This window comes from Neopsephotus bourkii, unplaced genomic scaffold (genome assembly GCF_033783945.1).
Source record: "Neopsephotus bourkii isolate Nb327-2 ecotype Australia unplaced genomic scaffold, CSIRO-AGI_Nbou_v1 NB_311, whole genome shotgun sequence".
Taxonomy (NCBI): domain Eukaryota; kingdom Metazoa; phylum Chordata; class Aves; order Psittaciformes; family Psittacidae; genus Neopsephotus; species Neopsephotus bourkii.
Window position 1 is genome coordinate 23,535 of NW_026900819.1, and position 16,162 is coordinate 39,696.

At 42.3% G+C, this 16,162-nt stretch overlaps 1 protein-coding gene across 5 annotated transcripts; it reads right to left on the bottom strand.

Moving 5' to 3' along the window:
- Positions 1–2,836: 2,836 nt before the first annotated feature.
- Positions 2,837–15,191, bottom strand: CCNH (cyclin H). Of its 5 annotated transcripts, none has more exons than XM_061347262.1 (9): positions 15,049–15,191; positions 14,781–14,903; positions 12,484–12,557; positions 12,002–12,212; positions 11,548–11,711; positions 9,141–9,211; positions 7,127–7,238; positions 6,499–6,559; positions 2,837–2,910 (listed from the first exon to the last, which is right to left on the bottom strand). In XM_061347262.1, the coding sequence occupies exons 1-9, from the start codon at positions 15,163–15,165 to the stop codon at positions 2,872–2,874; spliced, it is 972 nt and encodes a 323-aa protein (XP_061203246.1). In that variant the 5' UTR covers positions 15,166–15,191; the 3' UTR covers positions 2,837–2,871. The 5 variants fall into 5 exon arrangements, with proteins under 5 accessions (XP_061203246.1, XP_061203247.1, XP_061203249.1 ...); XM_061347263.1 differs by lacking the exon at positions 2,837–2,910 and adding an exon at positions 2,917–3,606 and having other exon boundaries at positions 6,487–6,559; XM_061347265.1 differs by lacking the exon at positions 2,837–2,910 and adding an exon at positions 5,466–5,658.
- Positions 15,192–16,162: the final 971 nt, after the last annotated feature.

The window sequence follows — 16,162 nt, forward strand, 5'->3', positions numbered from 1 at the left end:
ACAAGGTGTCTCTTCTTTAGCATGAATTCTCCAACAGTGTTACCTTCTCCATGTACCTTAATGTGTGCATTCTTTTCACAGAACAAGAGAGACAATGTTAGATCTGCGTCATGGATGGAGTCATACACTCGTATGAGAGTGATATAAAGGAGTGAGTTCAAGTTCAGTGGTAAATGTGACAGTGGTTTAACAAGCTTCAGTGGCAAGGTGCACTTGAGTATTTACTGAATTAGAGGACAGGAAAATGTCAGGGAGATCCTCCTGTTGAGTCATGAGGTGCAGGAAGACCTCCCTGCATTCCAGACTCTTCCATGGAGAGGAGTCAAGGTATGGCTCCACCCAGACTTACCCCCAGAGTTGGTCAGCAGTTTATGCTTAAAGGATATATGCACATTCAGTCTCTCATATCCTTTAGCTGAGGTTTTATAGTTTCAGTGTGCTTATTCCCTTGCTGAGCATCTGATGTGGCAAGGAACCTCTCTACCTTCAGCAATGACCCCAAAAGTTGTCCCTACTCAAGGGGAGATCCTGGCATGCTTAACAAGCCCTGGGCTGTCCACTAGGTTATGACATTTATGTTACAGAGTCTGTTATGGGCTCCATAACAAATGCAGTGAGATAACTGACTCAACTCGCATTTTCATACCAGACATACTCCAGCTGATGTGGGCTCAACTCACTCCTGAGCCAGTGGTACAGCCCTGAGCTGTGGTGGTGTTTCTCATCTCTGGCTGGGTGCAGCCATCATGACCAACGCTGGTGGCTGTTGCTTAAGCAGAAGAAAGGAGCAAGCTGCCACAAACTGTTAAAACCATAAAATACGGAGTTGATTCTGTGGGTATTTCAGCATCAACATTTGTAACTTCTCTAGGCAGTGAGTCAGGAATAAAAGGATGCTGAGACTGATGGACAAAGCAATTGTGTAACAGGAACACAACTGTTACACCTTTAGAACCACCACACTATCTCCTGTCTACAAGAACTGCTTTTTCCACTCGTAACTCATGCAGGCTTTCTCTTTGGGTCTCTGCTGCAAGGTCACTGCACATCCTCAGCCTGCAGTGGACCCTTGTGGGGCTGGCCAGGTTCCTGCAGTGCTGTAGCTGAGGGTTCCTGATCTTCACAGTTGGCAGAGAGGTAATGCAAGATCTTGGTGTTACTGAATTGTTTTTCAGATCATCCCATAAAGCTTCTGTTTTAACCTATGGCTGTCATGCCTGTAATAAACCGTACCTCAGAGGAAAAGGTTAATTAACAACCTTGTTCTCCCTCTATACACCTCCCAGTTTGCAGTTCATTCTGTGTGACGAAGTAGTCCATGCTCTGCTTTCAGATTCCAGCCCATTCAGGACCTCAGCACATGACTTCAGCTGTGCTCAGTCACACTTTCTCTCCTGGATGACATGAGTGTTGTGCAAATGGTGCCAGGCATGGCGTGAAGCTGTGATACCTGCATTCCTTCCCTCACCAGTCGGCCAATGGCCCAGGTACAGAAGGATGTGTCAAAACCAGAGTGGCTAAATGCAGCTGATGAGCTGTAGGCAGTGTAAAAATACAAACTGTGAGAATACATTTGGCTGGCTATATGCCCATTACATATGGACTGACAAGACTGAAACTGAGAAAGTCCTGATGCTATGCTTAGGTGTGTGTTTTATGAAACTGTATGATGCTCTAAAACAGGGTACTGAAAGGAAATAGACTTTGCTGTAGATGTGGAAGACATCGAACTGCTTAGGAGGACTTCAGAAATACTCTTACCCTGAGGTAAGTTAAGCCACAGCAATCCCACCTGAGATCACAACAGTAAAGTCAGAGGTGTGATTATGACTTCCCATACTGTAAAGTATGTTGCTGCAGCCTCCCAGTGCATGTAACAGCTTCAAAGGTACCAAGTGTTACAGCCATAGCTGTGCTCGTTCAGGTGTTCCAACAAGCTTGGGAAGAGGGGAGGACATCCTGCTCTAAAGCACAGATGGGCCTGTTGCCCCTGGCTTGTGTTTAGTCACTTCAATAAATGCCCAGTCAAAATCAGCTACTGCCACTCTGTGTTCACACCTCAAAACTGGTCCTGAACCAAAACTCTTCTGAAGTGTCAGATCTCTTAAAGAAAACAGGTCTTAGAGCACAAAGGTCAAAGGAGGTGATGTTGCCCCTCTGCTCTCGTGAGACGCCACTTGGAGTACTTTGTGCAGTTCTGGTGTTCTCAACACAAGGACATAGAGCTGTTGGAACAAGTCCAGAGGGGAGCCAAAAGCATGATCAGGGGCTGGAGCACCTCCTGTATGAAGAGAGGCTGAGAAAGTTGGGGCTGTTCAGCCTGGAGAAGGCAAGGCTGCGTGGAGACCTCATAGCAGCCTTCCAGTATCTGAAGGGAGCCTATAAGGATGCTGGGGAGTAGCACTTCACCAGCAACTGTAACAATAGGACAAGAGGTGATGGGTTCAAACGTAATCAGGGAAAGTTCCAGTTAGATAAAAGAGAAGAAGCTGCTTACTGTGAGGGTGCTGAGGCCCTGGCACAGGCTGCCCAGAGAAGCTGTAGCTGCCCCATGCCTGGCAGTGCTCAAGGCCAGGTTGGATAGGGCTTGGAGCAACCTGGTCTGGTGGAAGGTATCCCTAACTGTGGCAGGGGGTTGGAACTGGATGGGCTTTAAGGTCCCTTCCAACCAAAACCAGGCTGATTCTATGATTCTTACTGATGTGTGACCTTGAATAGATGAAGGTTTAGTGGAATTAAATCATTTTAGTGAATTAAAATGCTTTATTAAAAAACAGCAGAATAAATACCTCATGACAGAAAGTAAAAAGTGTGGCAGAAAGGTTCACAAGACGCTTTTCTGTTGTGGTCAGATTCCATCTTTCTTCAAGGTTACATTGAGTCCACAAAATCATCATCAGTCCACTCTTCCTAATGGAAGCAAAAACAGCAACACCTTGAGCAGTGTGTGAATTTAGTGTATTTTATACTACAGTGTATCAGGCAGCATGTAAATGTAGGTGCACAGCATATGCTGTCACAGAAACCTCTACTAGAAGTCAAACACAATTCAAGCAGCACAAGCAATTTCACAACTCTGAACTGTGCCTGCCATCAGTAACAGACTCAAACAGCAGTGTCAGACTGATCTAAAGCATAGCGCCTCTCTGCATGACTTGGCAGACCTGCCAAGTTCTGTCAGGATGTTCTTGTCAGGACGCTAGGCCCTGCTTGACTTGTAGGCTCCATTCTACTGCCACCTGGGTAGCAGCTGCCAGGCCTGGTTAACTGACAGGGCTAGCTCAAACTGGAAACAAGGAGGCTACACCGAAGTCACCCAATGAAACACGTTTGTGAAGATCCCCTTCAGATTCTCATGACATGCCTCAGCTAAGGTCATGGCCAAGAACTGCTAAATGACACTAAAGGTGTCTCTTCCCTGAGATTCCCCACAATCTGAATTCCTGCTCAGACTTTGCCACTGCTAAATGTGAGTGCAGTTAAAGGCATTGCTCTAGGTAGGTCATAGTCTAGCATGAGACTCCAATGAAGTTTTGATTCATGGGTTAATTTTAAATGTTTCCTGCATGCCTCTCCCAGGCAGTTCTATCCAGCATGCTCCAGAGCCTTTGCAGGGACTAAAACAGAAATAACAGCCAAGTAAATATATCACAGGGAAGATACACACACACACACACACACACATTTATTTATTTATTTATTTATTTTAGCTATTAACAGCTAATGCCAGAACACAGGACTGAAAGCCTCCTGAAACTAAGGCCTTTTGTTGCTTTCTGCTATGATCTTTATACCCAGGATTTAATGCCTAATAGAAGTATTCCAAACCAGAAAAAGGACTAAAATATTTAAACTAGTGGTGATGAAGCCCTTTAAACTTAAAGCTAGTTATCACAGACTGGTCTGGGTTAGAAAGGACCTTAAAGCTCACCCAGTTCCAACCCCTGCCATGGGCAGGGACACCTCCCACTACATCAGGTTGCTCCAAGCCCCGTCCCGCCTGGCCTTGAACACTGCCAGGGATGGGGCAGACACAGCTTCTCTGGGCAACCTGTGCCAGGGCCTCACCACTCTCACAAAGCTAAATCCATGCCTACTTTTCAAGTTATAGGGTCAGAATCACTTTAGCAGCTGCACATTTGAGCACCTGTATGAAGTTTAGCTCACACTTCTTCATGAACCACAACAACGTAGAGATTTCCCCAAGAGCTTGTATTTCAGCTTTTTCCCAGTATCCTGTGGGTTTTATGGGTTCTCCACTTCTATGGCACCTGAGTCAGCCATGCTTAACCACTATCTGTATGTTTCTTCTATCATTTCATATTGTATCATTTCCATACCAGTAACAGCCTTGACATTGGTATCAACTTCAGCTGTAAACAATTAAATCAAGAAACAAAATCTTGCAAGTAGATTAGAACTGATTGTGCACTTGCATACCACAGCCTAATTATTTAAAGAAATACATATATCATTTTGATCAGCTAACTACAGGATTAGTGAAGTCTCAAGGCTTAAGCAGTACACAGGCACTAAAAGCTTTCAAAAAGTTAAGCACACTTGCTCCTTTACATCCTGGCCAACTCAGATCTGCTCTTGTATGTGACAGTTACTCAGACATGAAATTATACAACTTCAAACCCTTCACAATTCAGGTGCACCAATATTTAAAAAACCTAGGTTTCAGGATCTGTTAACACTGTGCAAGTGCTTATCCTGAAATGCTGTAGGTGAATTTATCAAACCGGTTTATTTCTTAAAAAAAAAAAAGATTCTGAATATATGTTTATGAGAAAAACAACACAATATCAAAACACAGCAACAAACAAAAATACAAAATGCCTCAATCTACAGCAGCATAACTAAGATAAAAGGACCTTTAAATTAAACCAGGGAAGGGAAGGAGCAAGTCTCCAGAGCTCAGCAGAATCTGTTCTCTCACTCATTTTGTGAGAAAGTGGAAACCTATGGAAGTGAAAACACACATCCTGTATTTTATGTTAACAGATGGCCCTCTTCAGCTGTTAGCAAATTTTTCTAAATGCCATACTTAAGATGCCTTAGATCATCTAGATAGACAACATCTTCAGTATCAAGAGAAGTCCAGTTAAAAATAGTTCTTCACAAAGCTCCACCAGAATGCATAGCCTACAGCTTCCAGACAAAGTCATAAATAAAAGCTCTGAAAAGCATTCAGGTTAGTTCTGAAGGATTACCTTAATTCTGCTTTCATCTGCTTGGCAGCTCTCCTCAGTCCATCTCCACCTTATTTCTATTTGGTTCTTATAACCCGGGGTACTAGCTACCCAGCTGTAATTTATGCAAGTGTTCCTAGCAAACTGGCTGACGTAGAAATTCAGTCCAGCAGCTGACTTCTGCATTGTGCAAGCAGCAAAATAAAGCATTGAAAACAGTTCTAGAAACACTGGCCAGCAAGAAAAAAATTAAAATCAACACATAAAAACTTCCTTCAGAAAGCCTACTTTGTCTTTATTCCAGCATATACTCATTTATTTCATCCATAATTCTGAGTTTCCACCTGTAAAGCTGGAATTTCCCCACAAGTGTTCAGTTCCTGGCTTTTCAAAAACTCCATCACAGCACTCCAAACCTCAGTCACACAGCTATTCCCCCTCACTGGCATCATGGGAGTTTCCCCTGCTGAAGGACGAATCTTGATGCTGGTCTGTGGTTTGTTAAAATAACTTCAATGCTCAGAGAACAGCAGCAAGTATGGCCTGCATGTTCCTTCCCCTCCCCACAAAAGATGGGGGTATTTAAGAACCCTCCTAAGTACTGGATATATGTATTATGCCTCACAACACATAAAAGAGTATTAATGGGTACAGAAGTTTGTCTCAGTAGCTGTGTTGCTTTTGTCATGGCAGTTAGAGTGGAAAAAAAAGTACTTGTGTCATGGTTTAAACCTAGCCAGACAGCTTGTTCACTCACTTCCCTGCCTTCTTGCCCTCCCCCTGCTGCTGGAGGGACGGAGAGGAGAATCAAAAAGAATGCAACTCCCACTGGTTGAGCTAAGAACAGTTTAGTAACTAAGGTATAACACAAACCACTACTGCTACCACCAATAATAATAATGATAAGAGAAATAACAAGGGAAGAGAATGCAACACCTCAGCACCAGCCGACCAATAACTTGGCCCCCCCAGCCCGACCAAACACCAACTGACACCTCCTCCAACCCCACAGTCCACAGTCCTTCCGGGTCACTCCCAGTTACATCCTGGGCATGACATGCTGTGGTATGGAATACCTCTTTGGTCAGTTTGGGTCAGGTGTCCTGTCTCTGCTTCCTCCCAGCTTCCCTCCTCCCTGGCAGAGCATGAGGCCCACCAAGTCCTTGGCCAAACCAAAACATCATTGTTTTCAGCTCTGTTCCCAGGCCAAAAGTCAAAACACAGCACTGCACCAGCTACCAAGAAAGAGAAAAATGACTGCTACTGCTGAACCCAGGACAACTTGTAAAACAGGTTTACTGACCTCATCCATTTTAGGTTTCTTTGCAACATATTCATCATCTTCATAACCTTTCCTCTTCTTCCTAACCCCCAAGCAGAAAAAAAAAAATTTATAGGTCAGTCTCCTTATTTGGCCACAAAATTAAGATTATGGACCTATCATAAAAAACCTCCAGTGCTTAAACTAGGCAGCTTGCTAGAAGTCTACAGTGGGCAGCAAAGTGAAAAGGGCAGAAAAGAAAATCATGAAATTCTATGGCATCAACGTAAGTGTTAAGAAAACATTAACCCTTTACACAATTCTTATTTTAATCATATGATTTTAAAGCCCTTGATTCTACGTATGACATCAAGTGGGCAGACCTTAGAAGCCACCAGGGTTTCAAATGCTCTGTTACAAAATAATCAGTATTGGAGCTTGCAAATTAGTTTGTGCAAATCAGCACAAAAGAAGATATTTATGTATTACTGGAAGCATTGCTTTTGAATCTTGGTTCTCAGATTCCAGCAGACACTTGCACAATAAGAATGTGAACAGACGTCCTGGTGTATGTATTTAGATGTTTTCACTCTTCATCCCTCACACAGAGAAAACTAATGTTTCCATAGCAACAAAAAGGGCAGAAGTTTAACATCAAAGAGTTACTTACGAGTTGGTATTAAGTAAAAGATCCAAGCTGTGACACTTCTCCAGTTTCTGTTTTAGAGCAACAACCTCTTCAGGCTTTGGCAGCTCATATTTCCTTATAAGATTGTTCATGCCTACAATGGCAACAACACAGCCCTAAGCACATTAAATAATTTCTGCTCTACCTTGTTGTACAGGGTTTGCATGGAAAGTTTTTGGCAGTGGGGGAGTACAGAAGTGCCTTCTGTGTGAAGTTACTCGAAGCTTCCCATGTCTGATAGAGACAATGCAGCCAGCTACAAGACAGGCCATGGCTGAGCACCTCAAGAACAGTGACAGCACCGCTGGGAGAACATATACAGGGAAAAAAAACCTGCACAACTGCAGCTGGAAAAGAGCCATGAGCATATGTGACAGCAACAGCCCTGCAGACCCCCAGGTCAGTGCAGAAGCAGGTGGAGGCTGTGCTCCAGGTGCCAGAGCACAGGTTCCCCTGCAGCCTGTGGTGCAGACCATGGTGAGGTAGGATAGACTCGTGCAACCCATGGAAGACCCCACTGTTTTGAAAGCATCATATGTAGCTTTTAAAACAGAGTCAAAAGACACCTGACACAGAAAGCTCACAACATAAAAACCTTGTTTGTCAAAGCAAGCATCAGACATTCAAAGTATTAACTCCCCCTAACTGCTTGCTTACAGAACTTCCCATCCTACCAGCACTAAAACTTTACAGGATCAAAAAGACATAACTATCATCTTATTCCAAGTATTAGTTTTAAATAACATTAAGGTACAGCTGAAGCCGAGCACAAGAACTACACTGAAACAAATCATTAGCATCGTTGATCTTGGATTTCCTCAAGGTAAGTTATAGCAATGTAGAGTTCATGTTTCTCTGCTAACAAGCCTCAGAAAAGCAGAGGCATTTTTCACATTCAGCATCGTACCTCCTTCTTAAGTAAAGACTGCTTTCAGTCTTGTTAAGAATTAAACCTAAATTTACAGCTACCCTGCAAGAAACAAGATTTTTTTAATCCTATCAGCATTTTTCTGTTAAACTAATCATACACAGAGGTTACAAAATTTCTTTTCAGGAATCATTTGTTTACAAAAGAGCTGCCTTTGGGCTGAAGCTACCTTCCAGGATAATGCAAGTAAAGAGTAAGTGATCCCAGCATTTCCTTTGCATCGTAGCAATGGAAACCTGAAGACTGAATTTGTTAGCAGGAAGAGAAAGGGAAGAGCATCTTAAGTTTTATAAATTCAATTTAAATTTAGTTGCAGATCCTAGTGATTTGTATAGTGCATTCTCTACTACAGTCAGTTTAATCAAAGGACTGCATTTTTAATGCTATCACCCTCCCATTTTAAATGAGCGCATTACATATTTATTCACTTATTGGAAATGTTGTATCCCAGCTTTTTTAATTCATTTAGAAATGGTAATAATCGGTATACTACATTCCCCATTATCTGAGCTAAATCATGCTGGCATTCTTATTATTTTTATCTATATATTTCTCACACTAGCAAACCTAAACATCTTTTGAAACATCTTTCCTGCTGCAAAACAGAAGTGAAATACAAATTCTGGCTAACCATTTAGCTTAGAAAAGATACCCTCTGGTGGCAGAAGTAGTTATGTGCAGGCTTTTTAATTTTTAAGACACAGCAACTGAAAAAGTTATTTCATCCCGATCTACAAAGCCCATAACCTAGTTCCCAAAACAAAGTTCTCACTTTGTAGCCATCTCCTAGCACTTAACTGTCTGTAGCACTTATATTCTCAGAAGCATCAGGCCTTTTGGCTTTCAGTTTTATTTGTTCGTATCACTGGAAAGCCTCACTGTCTCCCTTTGCATCCACAAGCTGAGTAGTTCATTCTACCGCCCGTGTTTTACTCATCTTACACATGCAACCAGGTAAAGAAAAGCCCTTGAAGCACAACCTTCTGCTTAAAGTTTCTGTTGTTTGTTAAAAGCTGTTTTCCCTCCTTTAGAAATACTGTTTATCATATTTTCCCAATGTTTACTTACATTTCATGCCATCTAGTAGCTTTGCCAGGGCTGTTCTGTCTTCTTTTAGCTTAAGACTTTCTGATAAATAACTGCAAAAAGACATGGAAGAGTAAGTCCTTACATTAAAATGTTATAATTATTTGTAGCAGCTAAAATTAGTTAATAAAATATGTATTATTCATTACCTACACCCGCTAGAGCTTCATGATTACACCTAGCAAGAACACTTTGGTTATACAAGTGCTATAAAATGATAAAAAAGCAAATCTGTAATTTGCAACATTCTTCTGTAAGAATATGAAGAAAGCATTCCCCTGCCATGTATGGAATTGGATTTGAGCCTCACTGTGTTAAGTCAATTTACATTTAAGACTGTCAAGTGTCATGTTAACATCACGCTATTACACAGTATGACTGCTGGAAAAGGCAATAGTACAGAAGTGTTCAGTCAGACCAAGAGACAGTAAAGTTTGCAAGACAGAATAACTTCTTTAGGCAGATGAAAGCAAAGGCTTAAAGCTGTCTTGTAAAAGCCTGTGCATCCCTTCCTCTTCCCTCAGATTCCAACTTCCTTTCAGTAAGAACATTAGTACATACACCTCCTGAGTAAAACACCAAGACATGTAAGCAACAAACCTCAACAGGACTGGCAATAACCAAGTAGTTATATGCCTTCCCAGGGAATGTACTTATGGATAAATTAAAAAATTCAACAACTCCAAAGCATATCAACCTGTTCAGTCTAAGCTCAAATTTACTTCATTTCTGACATTATCAGCTGTATCAGCTGCAGGTCACAGACAGATGCACCAGCCACCACAAAGCTGGTATCTGCTCTCTTAACACCAATGCTCTTGTAGAGCTCAAATTTAAGAGTATTATTTAACTTTGTGCTAATACCAGAACTGAAGATTAATTTGAAGCCATCTATTAGCCAAAGCACCTGTGTTTTCCTGAACCCTTCACTTTTTCAAGACTGAACTATACACTGAAGGTCACAGCAGCAACAGATTTTAAAATCTTCCACGCTTTGTCTCACCCTTGCAGGTGTGTACCTACCCACACGTCCACAAGACCTGAGCTGCAGCATTAGCTTCTCTCATACCCAGCATGTGAAACTCACATAAAATAATAAATGACAAGGTTATAGCAACAGTATGGTACAGACGGGTGACAAAGACTTCCGCTCTTCACAAATATGCAAAGACATAACTTGATTCACACATTATCTACAAATTATTCTAGTTCTTTTTGTAGGCATGCTTTTCTGAATTTTGGCACAAATAGTACAGAATACATGTTTAGGAATGAAATCCAACAAGTTTCAAGTCACAGTAAACATCTGAATGTTTTTACACTCTTCGGACAGTCAGCGTTGTGGAGGACACTCCTACACCGTCTTGCTCTTTCAGAACAAGAGAGATCTGATACTCATTTAGAGCAGATGGAAGTGAAGTACCTTTAAAAGGAACCATCTGCATCCTGCAGCAGACCCTGCTGCCTGCAGTTGGTACACTCTAGGTGCAAATTGCTCACACAGAGCATTATGTGATTAAAACACTCCAGCTGCAGCTACTTACAGCAACTACCTCAGCTGTTTTCTGAAAGGAGTGTGTTTTGTCCTTAAAAGGAAAGAAACCAAATCAAATATGCATTTCAGTAATGATATCGAAGTGTTTGATAATACCTTTGAAAACACCAGTGGGTAGACAAAAGAAAGGAAGAAGGGACTGATTTAAAACAGCACTTACATGCTGTTTTAAAGGGACTGACACTATTTAGTCCATTTCCATGGAAACTGAACAGATGCACCAGTCAAATACAACCCTCAGTTTCCACATACGTAGCAGCTGTCATTTCAGTGTAATTTCATTTAACTGCAAGCTGATATTAAAAAAAAAAAACCCTAAGATTTTTAAGGTAAGTGATTCCTTAAGTGTTCCAATACTCTCAGTTTCTACTGTGTTCCCACATTCTTCACTCTGACCTTCAAGATGAGTCTGAAAATCCTGGGCTGCTCTAATTTTAGGGCAAAGTCATCCATTTGTTTTTTGTTTTTTTCCTTTCTTCAAAATTTAAAACCATATACTAAATATTGCATTTGTCACCTACATTTTGAAAATGGAGGGAAAAAAACCCAAAACAAAGCCAAAACACACAAAAAAAACAACCAACCAAACAACAACAAAAAACCACCACACACAAACCAAAATAAAAAACCAAACAACAGAAAAAAAAATATCAAAAACAAAACCCCACCAACCAACCAATCAAAATCAGCATTGCTTCAGTTTTGGAATATATTTAAAGAACACATCAGAGTCAGTAAATACACACTTGTACTACTTAAGAATGTCTATAATCCAACTATTTTATACAGGAAGCAAATAAGAGGTTTAAATCATACCCATAATGAAAATATTACCTTTCCATATTAATTCCTGCTCTTGAACCACTGGATAATATAGCAGCAAGAGCTATCTGTGAGGGACTGAACAGCAGGTATGCATCCGTCAGAGCCACTCGACTGAGGAAGTCATCAGCTGTTTTCCTCAGAACTTCAGGATTCTCCAGCACTGGATAGCGAGTCTGAAAGGAAGTATTCGGAAAGTAAGTAGATGTTCCTTGCCTTCTTGTTCGTGAGCGCAGACCACGTAATTCAATAGTACTTAGTAACGCTAAAAAGTAACAGACCATGTGGCTTACAGCCACAACTTGAGACAACTAAACCAACTTCCTCCCAGATACCTGCCTATCACTTTAGAAACTAAATCTTTTACAATCGTAGGCACAAAAGCAAATAAAGGTTTTTAACACAACCCATGATGGATTTGTATTACGTCAGTATACGGGGTATGTAGCACATTAAACAGTATTACCTTTAGATCGATTAGAAATCCCTCAAATGGCCTGTATGGATTATGGACAATAAGATGGAAGTTCAGCTGCTGAATAAGCAGTAGCTCATATTCCAGTATTTGCTCAAGAGCTTTTTCCTGTCCGGCAGGGCTTTCTCGAAGGTTACCAACAAACTGTGCACTGGATACATTAAATTCATCCACTTTACAGGCCAAAAATACACATGTCAGCCTTCAGGAGAGAAAAAAGGAAAAAAAAGTATCGACATACGTAGTATGCAGCTTCTTATCAACAGCCCTGTTCGGAAAATGTTTATCTTCAAAACACCATATTCTGAACATAAAAAACTTCCAAATGGAAACTGGAAGTGACCATACTTTGCCGTTACTTGTATTTAAGCTCTCAGATGTCCTTTCTCATTTTTTCAGGTCTTTACAGGTACAAAGATTAAACCTCCAATATTTTGCTTGACAGAATAACTCAAGATGCACTGGTAACTCACATTATTATCCGAGGATGATACTCCATCACTGAGTTATTGAGGTAAAAACGTTTGAAATACATGGAAGCTGTTCCCTAGATTAAAAAAAAAAACAACACACACACACAAAAAAACAAGGGAGGGAAAAGTAAGTGTAGAAGCAAAAACAGATTAAGAAAAAAGAAATATAAACTAAAAAAAAAAATAAATCATGAAACAGAATAGGCATGTTTGAATATATACTACATATATACAGGATACACTAAGACCATTTGAAAGTCTAATACATGTATGCCTGCAATATTTATGTTCAAAAAGCCTGTAATATCTTCATGAGAAAAATGTGAAACTTACATGAAGTTCAAAAATCAAAGACTGAAAAGGATTCTGAAAGCTGTGAATAGTCCCAGGCAGAACATCTTTTTTAGATCAGTAAGTTTCCCAGTGTGTTTAACAATCATGCTTCCCTGTGTCAAGAAGTACTGCAGCGAATGGTCTGAATGCCATCGGCATGAAAGCAGATGTTTTCCGTAACCATTACTTGGCAGCTCTGATCCAACACACATACTCTAACAAGGGTGTCTTGATTTCAGCGGTAATAGTTGGTTTTTTCCTCTTTGCTAAGTAGCTGGTGCAGTGCTGTGGCTTGGCTTTAATCTGAGAAAAACACTTGATAACACACCGCTGTTTTTAATGTTGCTCAGTAATGCTTACCCTGATCAAGGATTTTTCAGTCTCACACTCTACCAGGAAGGAGGGGAAGATGGGAGGAAGCAGAGAGAGGACAACTGACCCAAACTAGCCAAAGGGGTATTCCATACCAAAGCACGTCATGCCCAGTATATAAACTGGGGGCAGTTACCCGGAAGGTTAAAGCCCTACTCCAGTCGGGCCGAGTATCAGTTGGCAGCTGGTAAGCCATCACTTGTGCTTATTGTTTTTTCTTTCTCTTTTAGTTTTATATTCTCTCACCTTGTTCTTTTCCTTATTAATAGTAGTAATTTTGTATTGTACCTTAGTAATGAGAGGGTTCTTATCTCCGCCCGTGGGAGTTACATTCTTTCAGTTCCCCTCTCCAGCCCTCTGGGAGGCAGGGGGGGGAAAGGGAGTGAGAGAATGGCTGCATGGTTCTTGGTTACCCGGCTGCACTCAAACAACAGCAGTCCTTTCTGGCTTAAAGGGCTGAGATAACGACAGATCTGACCAGAGTGTGTCTAATTGTATTTGTGATAAGCATTCATTCTTTTGGATTAATAGTCACTTGCCACAATGCTGATTTACTGGCTCTCAAGAGTTGTTGTGCTTGGTCTCAGAGTTCCAGTATGTCACACCTTACTTGCAACCTGTACTTGCTGTTATAGTGTTTATCAGCTCTGGGGCTGGGGCTAAGGTTCTCATTTTGTTGTATTTTAAGACAATGGCTTGTGATACAACAGAATTATTGATCATGAAACTGATCTGGCATGCACTCTCAGCATGGCCACCACCTCTGTACTTTGGGAGGCATGTAATGGGAAATGTTAACAGTTACACCTCTTTTTTTCCCTGCCTTGGAGGACCAAACTGTGAAGGAGACATCTTCCCACACCTTCTGCCCCTCCCCCCCCCCAGGCTATTTACAGCAGCATTTGAGAATTTTAAGGATTTTTAATGTCTTTTGAGTACCCTTGAAACCAGTCTGCTCCTTTTGCTGGGAACCAGCATGCTGCTGTATGTGGTTTAGGTCTTGTCTAAGGTCAAATGATGATCTAACAATACCTCTAAGAGATCTTCCTCATGGCTGTACAGTCATGAGTGGCAGTATGTGTGGGACAGTATGGACAAGTACCCAGACCAGCGGCACCTTTGGAACGGACAGGAGACAATACAGATTATACATCATAATGGCTGGGTAACAAAAGCAGCACAACTTTATTCTCTACTACAGCTGTCAGCCCCCACTCTCTCCCTTCTGAAATGTGCTCAAGTTAAGTCATTCAAAGGTATTTTTCCCTTTACTCTTTAACCTCTATAGGTTAGTTTACTGCCAATAAAGCTTGCTTTGTGGTCACACAAGCATCAGTGCTTGAGAAACAACTAGGTGACAGCTCAAGTTTGGGACTGCCTCCTTTAGCTACAGTTAAAAGTTCTGGGGTAAAAGGTGGACCTGATGATCTTACAGCAGATTTCCTACCTCGTTGATTCTCTGATTCTATAGATAACACCGCCTACACTACCCTGAAAACAGAGTGAAAAAAGGGCTTGAAACACAGACTGCAGCATTGTCAGACAAAAAAATCTGAAGGATATCCAAAGGACACACAGGCTCCGCCGCTTACCACCACGGATCTCGGCATGGCAGGCTTGAAGACGGAGCAGAAGTCCAGCAGCCGCTTTTCGTAGTGCTTGCATATCGCCAGCTCCTCATGGGGCTTCAGCAGCCGAAGGTCGCTCTGTTGGACCTTGAGGGTAAGCAAAGGTAAGTCTGCCTCATGTGCTGCGCCTCTCCCCACCCCCCAGCTCCGCCCCTCAGAGGAGGCCGCAAGGCTGACGTACGCCTCCCGACCGCCCTCTTCCTCTCCTTCCTCACGGCTCCCACTCCCACACCTTCCCAGTCGCCGCAGCCTTGCTGTGGAAGTTGCGGTTGGCCTCCTCCCGGCACCGCTCCAGCTCCTGCCCGCTGCAGAAGATCCAGTGCTTGCGCTGCGTGCTGCTGTGGTACATGACGACGGTAATAATGACAACGGCCCCCACGTTCTACGGTATTACGCTTTCCGGTGTGGGCGGGGCACTGCTGGGAGGTGTAGTTCAGCGGCGGGGAGGTGGGGGGAGGCCTAAGGATCGCTGAGGGGAGGGCGGGCCCGGAACGGGAAGTGGGAATGTCAGGGTACAAGTATGAAAGGAGCAGTCTGGGTGAGAAAAAGAGTAACAGCGAACTTGAGAAAGGTTAAGAACAAACTCAAGGTCAAAACCACATAGTTTATTTTGAAAAGATCAGCAAAACAGAGGGTACCCGTGTCCCCAAAGCCACTTGGTTCATTGTTATGCTAAAACTCACACCCCCTGAGGTAAGAGATCCTTACCCACAGAGACCCTGTATCACAGAAGATGTGTAGTGAAATAAATACATACGGCATTGTCCTGGGTTCAGCAGTAGCAGTCATTTTTTCTCCTTAGTAGCTGCTGCAGTGCTGTGTTTTTGTCTTTCAGTCTGGGAACAACGCTGATAACACCGATGGTTTTAGTTGTTGCTCAGTAACGTTTACTCTGACCAAGGACTTTGTGAGTCTCATGCTCTGCCAGGGAGGAAGGGAAGTCGGGAGGAAGCAGAGACAGGACACCTGACCCAAAGAGGTGTTCCATACCACAGCACATCATGCCCACTGTATAACCTGGGGGGAGTTGCCCGGAAGGCTCAGATCACTGCTTGGGTTGGACTTGGTGTCCGTCAGCAGGTGGTGAGCAGTTGTATTCTTTTCCCTTGTTATTTACCTTATCATTATTATTATTGGTGGTAGCAGTAGTGGTTTGTGTTATACCTTAGTTACTGGACTGTTCTTATCTCAGCCTGTGAGAGTCACATTCTTTCAGTTCTCCTCCCCATCCCTCTGGGAGCGGGGATAAACTGGGAGCTGGGCATAAACCACAGCAGGAAAGAAAGCAAGCAGGAAATTCTTTATGTTGTAGCAAATGAAATCCATCTTGTTGAGTTTAAAAAGAA